The sequence below is a fragment of the Ailuropoda melanoleuca genome, chromosome 4 (assembly GCF_002007445.2).
Source record: "Ailuropoda melanoleuca isolate Jingjing chromosome 4, ASM200744v2, whole genome shotgun sequence".
Classification (NCBI taxonomy): Eukaryota; Metazoa; Chordata; class Mammalia; order Carnivora; family Ursidae; genus Ailuropoda; species Ailuropoda melanoleuca.
In genome coordinates this window covers 85,299,814-85,314,517 of record NC_048221.1, presented here as the reverse complement: position 1 = coordinate 85,314,517, position 14,704 = coordinate 85,299,814, and the positions used below count along the sequence as shown (strand labels likewise).

The window sequence follows — 14,704 nt, the reverse complement described above, 5'->3', positions numbered from 1 at the left end:
TGAGTCATTTGTTTCATTTGCTGTTTTTTTTTCTTCCTGGACTAGGAGACAGTATTTTAATTTTGAATTTCCATTTACCATGGAAACATGATCAAAAAATTCTGTTAATGAATATCTGTATAATTAATTTAGACATACCCTGTGTAATACAGAAATAAAGCAAATTAACATTTATGAATATATCGACTGAAATGAAAGGTGAGTAGATAGTTTTAATTAAGAAATTCTGTTTGTTAAAAATCATGACTAAATGTAAACATACAACGAACTGTGTTGGCAAAAATTGTTAAAATTAATCTTTCAACTTCAGAACTTAGTTTGATAATGAGTCATACAATTGATATTTTTTGAGATTCTGTTTAAATCATCAGGAAATAATAATAAAAAGATATTCTACACATTCCTTATAAATAACATGGCTTCATGATTTAATATATTTGGAAAATATATTAATTGCAAAATTCTTTATTTTGATTATGATTGCAATTTGTGGAAATTATACTTAAATAATTCCTTGTGTTTTTAAAGAATGTGTAAGGGAGCTCTATAGCGTTTTTTGGAACAGAAACGTCACACTGCCTCATAACTTTTACCACTCTAAAAAATAAAAATAAGTAAGCAAATGTGATGTGTCTTATTCAAATTAATAAAAATAAATACATACTGTTTTTAAAATTCAGATATTAAAGGTAATACTGCAAAAAATGAAAGTCATCATAATCTATCTCTTCGTGTTAGAGATAGTTACTGTTAATGAGATATGTATTTTTCCAAAATTTTCTCTCTTGCTTCAGAGTCTACAAACAACAAACCAAAAAGGGCCTATTGGTTTAAATACTTAGTCCTCACACAGTGTTACTTGTGTTTTTAAAATAAGTATTTATTTTAAAAGTTTTCAAAAACAATTAAGTTTCCTAGGATTCAGTGGTGCTATTTATAAGTTGAGTGAATTTCAGTTCAAAAATCCCTTCTCAGATGTACAATTCTTTTCTAACTCATGGAACATGATTATAGTATCCTTTGCTAGAAATCTTTTATATTCATGTTTTACTCTGAAAGTTAATGTTGGTGTTAAATAACTTAAATAAATATTTATTTTTGGGTGACAGAGAAACAGCAAACAATTGAATATTCAAAAAACTAAGAGCTAGTTTAAAAATGTCAGGAATTTTCATGCACACCTTTGTGTAGTATCACTGTACAATTTCAAGTGCTTAATGTGCTTAATTCTACTAATTTAAAATTGCCTAACATTTATAGAATGAAAATATAAAGTAATTATTGTGTTTGTATATTCCTTATATTAAGAGAGTAAATAAAACTTAAAAAAAAAAATTTTTTTTTTTTTTAAAGAGAAACGGTTGTAATTTAAAGAGTGGTTCTCAACCAGAGTGATTTTGTTTGCCAAGGGACATTAGGTAATTTGTGGAGACACTTTTGATTACCAGAGCTTAAGGGAGAAGGGGGTACTATTGGCATATAGTAGATAGTGACCAAGGATGCTGCTAAACATCCTACGTTGCACAAGACTGTTTCCACTGCGTCCTTCCACCCACAGCTAAGAATTATCTGGCCTCAAAAGATTACTCTCTTAGCCGTAAAAGCTGGACATTGGATCCCTTCTAGGAAGTCAAGTCCCTTTGTTTCCTTACTTCTCGTCCTTCTATTCTAGAATTGCTGATGAGTTTTTGACATTGATAATTCTTTTCTTAATGAAATTCAGGTGTTCTGGATCCCGTCTTCAAACAACTGAAAATCAGTTAGAAAACTGACAGTATTTAGTGAGTGACCTGCTAGATGCCTTTCTCCCTTAAGATTAGTCTTTGTGGTTTATTTTGTAATTTTAGCAGTCATGGAATCAGCTCTCAAATTCTGTTAGGCATATATTTACTAGGATACATTTCTGTCTCTGAAAAATGTTTCCTAATACCTTTTTTCCTTTTGTGAATGTAAGAATGAGAGCTTGCCATTTCACTTCCTGGATTAGTTTGTTTCTTTGAATTCTTCCTGCCTCTACTAGTTCCCCCTCTCCCCCTTAAAAAAAAAAAGTTCTTAATGGGAAATTTTTTCCTCAGTTTTTCTTGTAAACTATCTTTTAAGGAACTCTTAGCTGTATTTATGCATTTAAGTTGATGCATTATGATGAACCTAAACTTAATGCTATAGAGTAAATTGGAATGTGCTAGAACCTTTTGTGGGCTTTTTCATTTTGTAAAATATTAAAAACTTATGTAACATTAACATGGTTTAAAATTATATTCTTCCTATGTGTGGTTTTTGTGTGTTTTAGGTTTGCGTACCATCTCAGACAGTGGCAAATTGAAGGCACTGGTATTAGTAGTCATTTGAAAGCACTGAGTGACAAACAGTCCCTGCCGCTAAGGGTTGTATGCCAACCAGCTGGACTTCCTGACAAGGTAGTTACATAATTTTACTTTACAAATCGATAACATTTCCCAGTTCAAATATCTGTTCTTGTTGTATTTTTAAATTGGTTGCATCTCATATTTCAGATGACTATTGAAATGTATCCTAGTGACCAGGTAGCAGATCTTAGGGCTGAAGTAACTCATTGGTATGAAAATTTACAGAAAGAACAAATAAATCAACAAGCTCAGCTTCAGGAGTTTGGTCAAAGCAGTCGAAAGGGAGAGTTTCCTGGTAAGTCCAACAGTTTAAATTTTCATACTTTCTAGGTTCTGTTATATATCACCTTAGAACCTTTGCTTCTTTTAAGAGTGCCAAGCATGTTCATGGCTCCCCTCCTTTTGGTAGGGTGCCATTGATTCACAGAGAAGAGCTAAGAATTGCTACAGATGTTATTTGGAAATATTTTTCCTCATTTTCCTTAAAAAAATTTTTACATTTGAGGTTATTTGATAAGCAGTGTGGGAATTACAAGTTTTATTTTCTATGCACTACTTAAGTACCCAGTTTTACCCAATAAAATAGTTTGGTCATTTTGATACATTTTGTTTCTTTTTTTCCCCAGAGCATATGAAAATAATACAGCCTTAAATCACCACCTGTGTATCTCCCCTTCCCTCCAAAAGAATGTCATAGTAAGAAATTTTTCATATAGGTCCAAAAAGTATATATTTGATTCCTCCTTTACTGTAACCACTAGAGCATTTTTAGTGTCTTTCCATAGCACATAAAATATGAGCGAATCAGAGGAACAACCATGAAAGCTGTTATAATTTCAGACCTTTAAATTTTAAATAACGTGTAATAGGCTATATGCATATTTAGAAAAAAATTTTCATTTGGTTTTTCTTTTTTTTTTTCTTTCTAATGAACTTTAAAAATGTTTGTACTTCAAGTCTTTCAGTGATATATTTTCTGAAGCTTTCGTTTGAGAAAAAAGTTCATTTTATCTTCTATTTTGAAGGATATTTTCACTGGACATGGAATTTTAGGTCAAGGATGGTTTTCTTTTCAGGACTTAGTAAATAGTTAAACCCATTGTCATTTGGTTTGCAGAGTTTCTGATCTGATTGAAAGTGTGTTTTGGTTTTTTTTTTCCCCCCATCCTTTGTATATACAATGTGTCTTTTTTTTTTTTTTTTAAAGATTTCTTTCTTTCTTTATTTTAGCGAGGGAGAGAGGGCGTGCCCATGAGGAGGGGGGAGGGAGAAGAAGAGGGAAAGAATCCCAAGCTGACACAGTGCTGAGTTTGGAGCTGACTCAGGGCTTCACCCCAGGACCCCGAGATCATAGCCTGATCCAAAATCAAGAGTCTGACAGTCAGCCAGCTGAGCTACCCAGGAGCCCCCGCCCCCCTTTTTAGGAGTTTGTGGGGGAGACATTCTTAAGTAGGCTCCATGCCCAGTGGGGAGCCAGATAGGGGGCTCAGTCTCACAACCCTGAGATAATGACTTGAGGTGAAGTCAGGTGTTGGATGCTTAACCGACTGAGCCACCCAGTCACCCCCACAGTGTGTCTTTTTAACTGTGATTGATTTTAAAGAAATTTTTTGTTGTTTTGGGTTTTAAATTTTTTTTAAAGTAAGCTCTACTTCCAGTGTGAGGTTTGAACTCATGACTCTGAGATTAAGAGTTGCATGCTGTACCAACTGGGCCAGCCAGGTGCCCCAAGAATTTTTTTTTTGACACTGGTTTTCAGCAGTTTGATTTTAATGTGCCTTGTTGTGTTTTTGTGTTTATACACTTTGGGTAAGATTGGCTTTTTGGGTCTTTGCGTTTATCACATTTGAGAAAGGTTAGCAATTATGTTTTTTTCAAATATTTTTTTCTTTTTCCTTTCCCCTCGACCTAATTTCTAGGCCTCTAATTAAATATATCCTAGACTCTTTGTTAATGTCTCACAGATCACTGAGCTGCTCTTATTTTCCTTTTCTCCTTTCCCTCTCTTTTTTTCCCTTTGTTTCCCTCCTCCTCCCCCATCCACCTCTCCTCACTTTGTCAGGTGTTGATTTTCTTCCTGTATTCAATCTGTATAAATATAGATTGTAAGCCTGTCTCTGGATTGAGATTTATCTTTTTGGGGTCTTGCTAGTTACCACAAGTTCACTTGCTTTTAAGCTTGCAAACTTAGTTGGTATTGTCTCTTTGCTTTTTTCCCCTGTCCAGTGTTGATAAAATTTTGAAAATTTACTTTATTGGAATTTCAGAGGGTAAAAAGTAGATGTGTTGTTTAATACAGCATTGTAACCTAAGAGTTTTTCCAGATTTCTTGTTACTTTTTCTTGTTTTGAAACATTTATTACATTAAGATTTGAAATATTTTAAAGGTAGGAACTCTTTCCAGAACTCTTAAGGAATAAGCAGTTTGTTGTTGTTGTTGTTGTTTCCTTTTGGTGGGCAGGAAAGCAAGGTTTACTGAGTGATGGCAAAGTGAGAGTACAAAGCCCTCAGGAGGGAGAGGACCTTATTGCCGGGAAGAAGCAATTGTTATGATAAAAAAGATGCTGTCAAAAGTGGTGAAAGATGGAAAGCTGTTCAGTTAATTGTAAAAGCCAACTCAACTATTACAATCAAAAGTTAATGCGTAATACACCTTTTAGGCCTCTCTCACTTCAAATAGAATCCAAAAGCCTAAATAAAGTACTAGCCATCTTAGTTTGCTTTTGGAACAAAGTTATGCATGTTTAGAGTATCTGATGCACTTGGAACCAAGTCAACTGTATATTATCTTAGCACTTCATCACAACTAAAGATGTTTTATCTCGATATTTTAAAAAAAGATCAGCAGTCATAGTTTGTGTTATTATCTCAATAAGGTAGAAAAGACATTTTAGTCAAAGTCTGCCAAAGTATAAGTTTAACATAGAGTTTCTATTGAGATATATAAATGAACACTTAACTAAGTGTATCTACTTGGCATGTCTCTGTACAAATATTGTAGAGATACCACGTTAATTTACTTCTTTGTATATTCTGTCTAAAAATCTTAATGGAATTTTATTTTTAAATTTGATGAAATTACTCTGAATCATAAACGGTGTGGATAAACCTAAACAATATCAGAAGTGCTGAGAGGAAAACTCTAAAGGGTAATAGAGAAATGAATTTTCAATACTAGCTTTAAAATATTTAAAAATTATGGGATGCCTGGGTGTCTCAGTTGGTTAAGCATCTGCCTTCAGCTCAGGTCATGATCCCAGGATCCTGGGATTGAGCCTCACATGGGGCTTCTGGCTCAGCGGGGAGCTTGCTTCCCCCCCTGCTTATCCTTTCTCTCTCTCTCAAATAAATAAAATCTTAAAATAAAATATTTAAAAATTACAGTAATATAGTTTTGTTGAAGAATTGTATCACTGTGGAAAAGCAGTAGCCCTACTTCACTCATTCCTAAGGAGCTATGTAGTGTCCAGTGGAATTTTTCTACATGAAGTTAATAAAATTTAACAATATATTTAAGTTTAAATCGTTCATTAGATATTTCATCATTTTGCTTATTTCCTACTCTTAATATCACGCATTTCCTTTTTAAAGATTCATGGATTAAACAATAAATTTGAATGCCTGCTATGTTCTAGTGCTGGAACCACATCTCAATGTAATAAAAGGTCTGCCTTTATGGAACTGGGCTTTTTTGGTTTTGTTTTTGTTTTTTTGAGGCAAGACCAATAAATGTGTCAGATGATAGTAAGTGCTTTAAGAAAGATAAAGCAGAATAAGGGATTAATTTAGTGGAATGAGGCTCTTTAGACTGAGTGGTTAAGAGGAAGGCTCACATAACATAACCATGTTTTTGTGTCAGCACATAAATTAGTTTTTATAAAAATGTTCACTTAATGTTTTCTGCTATTTTTAAGGAGGCCTTATGGGACCTGTCAGGATGATTTCATCTGGACATGAATTAACAACAGATTATGATGAAAAAGCACTTCATGAGCTTGGGTTTAAGGATATGCAGGTACACACAAATGCGGTTTGAGTTTTAATGATCTATTGACTATTATAGTCAACAGTTGAATAGTTGAAGGTATCCTTCAAAAACAGTTATTATTGCTTTTCAGTGTATGTGAAGTTTTTTGTGTGTGAAGTTATTTTATACTGAAGAGATTTAGTAAACCTAAACTTAATATGTCTAATTACGTGTTGTTGTTTTCCCCTGTTGCCATTGTTTTTATAGATGGTATTTGTATCTTTGGGTGCACCAAGGAGAGAACGGAAAGGGGAAGGTGTTCAGCTGCCAGCGTCTTGCCTACCACCTCCTCAGAAGGACAACATTCCGATGCTTTTGCTTTTACAAGAACCTCATTTAACTACTCTTTTTGATTTATTAGAGATGCTTGCATCATTTAAACCACCCTCAGGAAAAGTGGCAGTGGAAGATAGTGAGGTGACTATATCATTTCATTTTTATAGTGTCTTGTTTGTTTTTCTGTTGAGTGGAAGATAATTTTCTCAGTAATTCTCTCTCTCTCTCAAGATTTTATTTGAGAGAGTGAGCGAGCATGTGTGCCCACGAGCAGGGGGAGGGGCAGAGGGAGAGGGAGGGAATCTCAAGCAGACTCCCCACTGAGCATGGAGCCCATCACAGGGCTCAATCTTAACAACCCTGAGATATTGACCCAAGCCAAATCAAGAGTCAGACACTTAACTGACTGAGCCACCCAGGCTCCTCGTTCTCAGTAATCTTTTAAGAACAGTAAAATGTAGGAGCCCATTTATTGATTCATTAGGTATTTAAGTGCCTAATACGATTTAGGTGTACTCTTTTCAGTGTTGTTTTACAAGGATCAAAGTAGGCACAGTTTCAGCCTTTAGTCCAGTGGGGAAGACAAATAATTGATAATGCCTTGCAGATAGCTCCAGGTAAAATAACAGCTAAGTTTTAGACAGAGGTAGCTGCTAAGAAGACTAACATTATTAGGGAATAGTGATAGAAACTCATTTATATATATTTTTTGGTCAGGGAAGGTTTCTCTGAGGGAAACTATATGTAATCTGAGCTAGAAGGATGAAAAGGAGCCAACTAAATGAGAATTGAGGGATCGTCTGCACACAGTAATCGCATTCCTGAAGCCCTTCGTATAAGGTCTAGGAATTGTTAGAGAGCTAATAATGAGCAGAATGTGGAGGGTAGTGGGAGAGGAATAAGATTGGAAAGGTGAGTAGAACCAGACTGGCCATGGCAACTTGTTTCTGTTTTACTCATAGTAAGGTGAGGGAGGAGCACACATTCTGATTCTGGTTTTCAAAATAAAAGATTTGTTTGGCAAGAAGAGAAAAAGCAGTGAGGAACGTAATGCACTGATCCAAGGAAGACTTGATGGTGCCCTGGAATAGAATGAGAGTGAACAAATGAAGTCGACTTAATTGAATTGGATTAAGAGTGGAGACAGGCTCATGTTCAGAAACAAGGAAGACAGGAGATGGTGTCCAGGTTTCTGGCTTCAGCAACTGGGTAGATTCCATTCGAGATGAAGAATGGATGCTCATGGGACATTAAGTGGAGATGTCAAGGAAGCAGTTGGATAAGAGTTTGGAGCTCAGAGCAGGGGCTTGGTCTGGAGAAATAAGATATGGTAGTCATTATAAAGATAGTATTTAAACTCAAGAGAGTGTATGAGATCGCCTAAAGGATTCAGTATTAGTCTGCTGACTTTTTTTTTTTTAATGCCTTTAAATGGACTTACCTAAGATGATGTCCTTTGGTGTGTTTCATGCAGTGAATTATTTTGAGATTGAGTGGCAAATAAAATAATGCTACTATTCTTTCTTTCCCAAGAATGTTAAATGACTTTTTTCCACGTTTCTAGGATGTGTTTGATCATGGATGCAGTGGTAGTTGCTCTTGAGTCCTCTGTTCCCCATAGCCTGGTTTCTCTTGTGGTGGCACATTTTTAAATTCTTTTTTTTTTTTTAAAGATTTTATTTATTTATGTGACAGAGGGACAGCCAGCGAGAGAGGGAACACAGCAGGGGAGAGGGAGAGGAAGAAGCAGGCTCCCAGCGGAGGAGCCCGATGCGGGACTCGATCCCGGAACGCCGGGATCACGCTCTGAGCCGAAGGCAGACGCTTAACGACTACGCCACCCAGGCGCCCCACATTTTTAAGTTCTTAAAAAATCCAGGGCACATGGGTGGCTCAGTCGGTTAAGCATCTACCTTTGGCTCAGGTTATGATCCCAGAGTCCTGGGATTGAGCCCCACATCGGGCTCCCTGCTCAACGGAGAGTCTGCTTCTCCCTCTTCGTCTGCTGCTTCCCCTGCTTGTACACAAAATCTTTCTCTCTCTCTTTCTCTCTCTCTCTCTCATTTAAATAAAATCTAAAAAAAAAAAAATCTTAAAAAATCTTTCTTTTGTTCAAGCAGAATAATCAGTAACAGATGCCCTTGAACTGCAACTTTTTTACCTTTTGTATTTTATGTCCCAAATACTTAATGACCTTTTACTTCATGGCAGCACCATATGGGCAGTTTAAAAGACAGAAAGATAATTAGAAGAATTCTTCAGTTTTCTGGGAGGTGGCTATGTAGTGTGTTATGGGAACATAGGGCAGGAACAAAAATTTGGGGAAAGTTTTGCAAAAGGGGAGCCTTTTAAATTGGGTCCAGCTGCTGAGGAGAGCAAAAAGAAGCATTACAGATTCACAGAAAGGTAAATGCATGTTTGAAAAACTGGGAGCGTGAGTATAGTGTAATTCGAAAAAAGACCAAAACGGAGATCGGAACCTATACCACAAAGGGCCACATGAGATTTTTCTTCTTTGTAAAATGGATTGCCATCATCGTGGAAGGTTTTAAAGGAACAAAATGAAAGCTGTTATGGGCTATTAGAAACAAGGTTTAGGTGTTAGTGTGGTGGATGTGTTAGAGACAGACTGAAGGTAGGAGGCCCGATTAATAGGCCATTGTAATAGTCCACATGAGGCTTGAACTGAAGGGGAAGAATTCATTTTTTAGCGGATACTTGGCTGAACTTTGTGGCAAGTATGCCATTGTCGATGTGGGGTCTCTTTGTTGTCCAAGACTGGTTTGGTCTTGTAGAAGGTTACAAAAATAAAAATAAAGGGTAGGGCTTTTTAGTCATAACATAGCACATAGTCATTTACACCTGGGATTCCCCCCCCCTTTTTTTTTGCACAGAATACATCTTTTTTTTTTTTTTTTTTTTTTTTAATTTCCAAGTTGGTGTTTACAAAGGAATGAATTCTATTTTACTGAAGAACTTTCAGTGCCATTTCCCCAGCTAAACCAAAAATGTTACTTTGGGTTGCTTCTCTTCATCAGGATTGAGAAAAGCAGAGGTTACTTTGAAACTCTAAGATTTGCTTGCTTTCAATGTTGTACTAGTTTTATATCATAATACAGAAAGACCTAAGCTTTTTATAGATATATAGAAGAATCTTTCAGCATCCTGTGGACTGTATTATAGTGAAAAAAATCATTATGACGGCTGCGGTAATAGAATTACACAAATTCATACTCTGGAAAATTCTAAAACTGTAAATTTTAGCTTTAGCTATTTATTTACCTCTTGAGGTTATGTTTTAATTTTTTTAATAAAGGAAACTTGCCTACTTCTTACATACTTTCTGAAACATTCTTCAGGTTACTATTATCTCAGCATCTTACAGAATTCAAATATGGGGGCACCTGAGTTAAGTGTCTGCATTTGGCTCAGGTCATGATCCCAGGGTCCTGGAATCGAGTCCTGTATCCAGCTCCATGCTCGGCAAGCTTGCTGCTTCCTCTCCCTGCTACTCCCCCTGCTGTGCTCTCTTTCTCTGTCAGATAAATAAATAAAATCTTAAAAAAAAAAAAAAAGCAAATTTAATAGATAATAATGGGGGAAAAGTAGGTTCTTTAAAATTGTTTGCTTTCCTCTTAATCCTCTGCTTATCTGAGACTGGAAAATAAAGTATGGATTAGCAGTATAAAAAAGAAACAGCTGTACTCTTTTTCCCAAATGTAAGATCAAGGACTTAATTTACCACCACCAGGACTTTGTCCTATTTAGAATAGTGACCTGAAAGAGGAAGCAATTGGTAATGTTCTTGAAATTTACTTGAATGGCTTTGTAAGACAGATGTTTTCACTTCTATTTGAAAAGTTTCCTGAATAAAGTGCCAAGATTTACAGGTCACTTTTTTCCCAAAAAGCATTCAGTAACAACAAGTTGAAAAACTACTACTTTGGCATAATGATCTAAATAATAAAAAAATGTATAAATTGTTTAACATGAAACAAATGGTTTATTTCTCGCTTTTAAAGTAAGACTGAAGAATATCAAATTTGATAATCAAGGGTTTCATGCAAATAAGTTGAACTTGAGTTTAGATTTATTTATTTTCTTTTAGTGATCTGTCTTGATAAGCAGTTGTTCTTATTTGTGTAGAGCTTAAGATGTGAAGAACTTCATCTTCATGCAGAAAATCTCTCTAGGCGTGTATGGGAGCTACTGATGCTTCTTCCTACATGTCCTAACATGTTGATGGCATTCCAGAATATCTCAGATGAACAGGTAAACTCACAAAATTTTTTTACTCTCCTAGAGCATGGCATCATTTTACATTCCTCCAGTGTATGAGACTGCTTGTTGACCTATATCCTCAGTAAAATTTTGCCCTAAAAGTTCATTTTAACGTCCATTTATTTGTTAGTGAGGTTGACTAACACAGGCCTAATACAATGCCAAGGTTGTTCTCTAAAATTATCTTTAGAAAACATTATTTGTTTTTATATTAGTTTTTTTACATATTACTGTATGTTCTGAATATATTCCTGTAGGGCCGTGACCTCACAGGTGTGATGGAGGTCTTTGTAAAGATGTGTTAAAATTAGTTTTTTAAAAGCTATATAATAATATAGCTTTTAAAAATATAGTTTTTTAAAAGCTATATAATAATTGGAGATACCAATAGAACACTTACAGGATGAATGGAAAAATAGTGTCATAATGTGCGCTAATGGTTTTTTATGATTTGGGTCTTGGCCATGGGATTTCAGAAGGTTCTTTATCTCAAATGATTTAGATGTGGGGAAGGTAGGCCTGGCAAATGGTGGTTGATGACTCAGAGTAGCTCTAATAATAATGTTGTCAAAGACGTACATTGTGTGAATATCATTTCATAAATTGAGATTAGAAAGCAATATTTTAAGATTTGTGTATTTGTGAATTTTAAATGCGTAGGTGTGACTTTCTAAGTATTAAATACAGACTTTACTACTTCTATATCTTTTAAAGTTAATGCATTCAACTAGGCTGCACAGTGTTTTTCATTGGGAAGATGTTGCCCTGTCTGTTGTGTGGGTTCACAAGACAGAATTTTTTCCCCCTATGCTGCTGTTTGTATATGAATTTTAACAAAATTTAATGAATAATTGGTGTTTTAAGCATACCATGAGTATCAGTTATACAATTGGTCTTCATATGTTTGAAGATATTTCAATATCTATGTAATATTTGAGTTCTTACATAGTGTCACTTTCTTTCAAGTTTATTTTGGGAGGGGTCCCTTAGTAAGTTGGTTTGAGAAAAACCTATGTTTTTCTTTTTTAATTTAAGAGTAATGATGGACTTAATTGGAAAGAACTTCTCAAAATTAAAAGTGCTCACAAGCTATTATATGCCCTGGAAATTATTGAAGCACTAGGAAAACCTAACAGGAGGATAAGGAGAGAGTCAACGGTAATTGAATTTCCATTCTTCCCATGAAATACTTGTATTTTGTCTGGAGCCAAATTCCAGAATGTGTTATTTTTCAGTTCTAGAATAACTTTTTCCTCCTGCACCTTCTCTTATTATTATTTTTTTGCCATTCCCACAGGGAAGTTACAGTGATCTTTATCCAGATTCAGATGATTCAAGTGAGGATCAAGTGGAAAATAGTAAAAATTCCTGGAGTTGCAAGGTTTGATCATACATGTTATGCAGTGTATTGATAAAAATTATCTCTATAATATTCCAAAAGTAGGTGTGTCATAGTTATTGGTTTTAAACTAACTTACTATTAAAATAAAGCATAGTTAAAAAATTTTGTATTACTTCAAATCACAGTTAAAGGTGGGATTATTTAATGCCTCATTGCTTTTGTTTTTAGCACTTTTTTTTCCTTTTTGAAATACTTTATTAGGACATCCTAGTGTCTGCGATTAAATGGTCAGTTGAATATAAAGATATCTTTATAGATAATTTGCAAGAATCTTTTTAAAAAATTTCTTGAAAATGAGGTGGATGTTATTAGTTTGTGTAGAAGTTATTTTGGTTATTTAAATCAGAGTAATTTCCTAGATTAAAGATATATACTATTTTACATATGCATACACATAAAACACACATACACACACAGTTATTGAATCAGAAAGCAGGTCTTCATGACATTTTGAAGCTGCATCTCTCTTACCAGTACTCTCACAATTGCTTACAGTTTGTTGCTGCTGGAGGGCTTCAACAGTTGCTAGAAATTTTTAATTCTGGAATTCTGGAGCCTAAAGAGCAGGAATCCTGGACTGTGGTGAGTGGAAGTTCACTGTTGTAACCAGTTAACAGTTCTCGTAAGCACTTCCAGTTTTCATTAGCAAGTACAACTTCTGTTATGTGCTGCTTTGTCGTAAGGAAGATTGTGGAGTGCAGTAAAATTAATTTTTTAAAAATAGGGAGTCTGATTAATTATTCATGAAGAGTTCTTCATGTCAGTTCTGTTTAAACTTTTAAGTGCCAAAATTCATGACTCTGGACTGTGGCTAACTCCTAAACATTTTTCCTTTAGGCTGGTAGATTACATGTGATTAATTATACAATCTTAATGTTTGGATGCTTTAAAAAAAACTGGTTTATATGTGTTCAGTTTTTGAAAATACCCTTTTTCTTTGTTTCATTTTGTTTTGGCTATTTCTTCCTTTATTGTAGTGCTACTCAAATATGTGTTTCCAGACCATTTGTGACTGGTCTGAAATGAAATAGGTGCAGAAATTGAGAGTAAACCTTCAGAAATTTTTATAGCTATTGAACATTGCTGCAGAATTTTTACAGCATTTCACAAAATTACTGATCCTTAACAAAATGGAACTTTTAAAAAAAAAGGTACTTGGCCACTATTAACTTGAGGAAGCACTGTTATATTAGGAAAATAAAATTGTTTGTTAAAAGATGAAAATTATTTAAAAAGTTGATACTGCTATACCAAACTGCACAATCTGGTTTTGAACTAAATGAAATGGATGCTCCATTTCCTGACCTCCAACAGAACAGAATAGCATTATCAAACATGCCATTCAAGTATTTTTTTAGTACTTGTGTTTTAGAATTATCTTGGAACCTAGGAGTCGGGCGTTAATAAAAGAAAATATATTTAGAAAACCTATTACTATGTACTAAGATGTTGTTATTCTTACCACTGATTTTAATACTTTTTCCATTTTTATTTTACGTATTTTATTACATTTTACTCTTTAGATACTTCAATTATTATTGTAGTTCTGACTTATAATGTCTCTGTTGTTTTTATTGTTAGTCATCTCTTTATTGTCCCATTAACGTCTTAGAATTCTAATGTGCCTTGGTTCTTTAGCAAAGTGGGAGAATTTAACTAAAATTTTTAATGAGTAGTTATGTGTCATTTATAGGAATTTTGTTCATAAACTGCTCTAAGTTTACTTTTGAATAAAGTTTACAGGGAATCCAGGATAAGCTAGAGGTTTTTTCTGTTTCCTTTGAAATTGTGGATACTTTTATGAGGTATTACCAATGAGAAAATTTTAACTACCATATGTGACACATGCAGCTTGGCAATGCCTGAGATGCTAAGCATGCCTGAGATTGCTTTCAAGTCAACTGATATCCTCTATTTATAATGCATCTCTCCTAACATATTATAGAATACTTACAAATTCAGAGTAATTCTTGTTAAAAATTTAATTTTTTTCTCTTTAAAATGAGTTTAGTTGAGGTATACTTTCAAATTAAAAATTTTTGAGTTAGAACTCGCGTACAGTAAAATTACCTTTTAAAAAGCAGTGATTTTTGGTATATTTACAGAGTTGTACAACTATTACCACTAATGCCAGAACAATTTCATCCCCTCAAAAAAGAAACCCCACGCTCTCAATCACTCCTCATTTTCCTTGAAACATTTCAGCTCTGGGCAGCCACTAATCTAATCTCTTTTCAGTCTCTATGGATTTGCCTATTATGGACATTTCGTATAAATGGAGCCATATAAAATGTATATGGTCCTTCGTGTCTGGCTTCTTTCACTTAGCATAATGTTAAGGTTCATTCTTGA

The 14,704-nt window shown here is 34.5% G+C and overlaps 1 protein-coding gene across 11 annotated transcripts in view; it reads left to right on the top strand.

Moving 5' to 3' along the window:
* USP34 (ubiquitin specific peptidase 34) overlaps positions 1-14,704 on the top strand; it is a 236,367-nt gene that overhangs the window by 132,029 nt on the left and 89,634 nt on the right. For 10 of the 11 annotated variants that reach the window (XR_004624915.1, XM_034659188.1, XM_034659191.1 and 7 more), the window contains 8 exons: positions 2,291-2,417; positions 2,514-2,661; positions 6,281-6,381; positions 6,601-6,810; positions 10,816-10,941; positions 11,986-12,108; positions 12,248-12,331; positions 12,848-12,934. Coding sequence is in view for 10 of the 11 variants with exons in the window: in XM_034659188.1 (XP_034515079.1) it covers positions 2,291-2,417; positions 2,514-2,661; positions 6,281-6,381; positions 6,601-6,810; positions 10,816-10,941; positions 11,986-12,108; positions 12,248-12,331; positions 12,848-12,934 (1,006 nt within the window). In the remaining variant the exon portion in view is untranslated. The remainder of the gene's footprint in view (positions 1-2,290; positions 2,418-2,513; positions 2,662-6,280; positions 6,382-6,600; positions 6,811-10,815; positions 10,942-11,985; positions 12,109-12,247; positions 12,332-12,847; positions 12,935-14,704) is intronic. The other variant, XM_034659190.1, reaches the window with a different exon arrangement.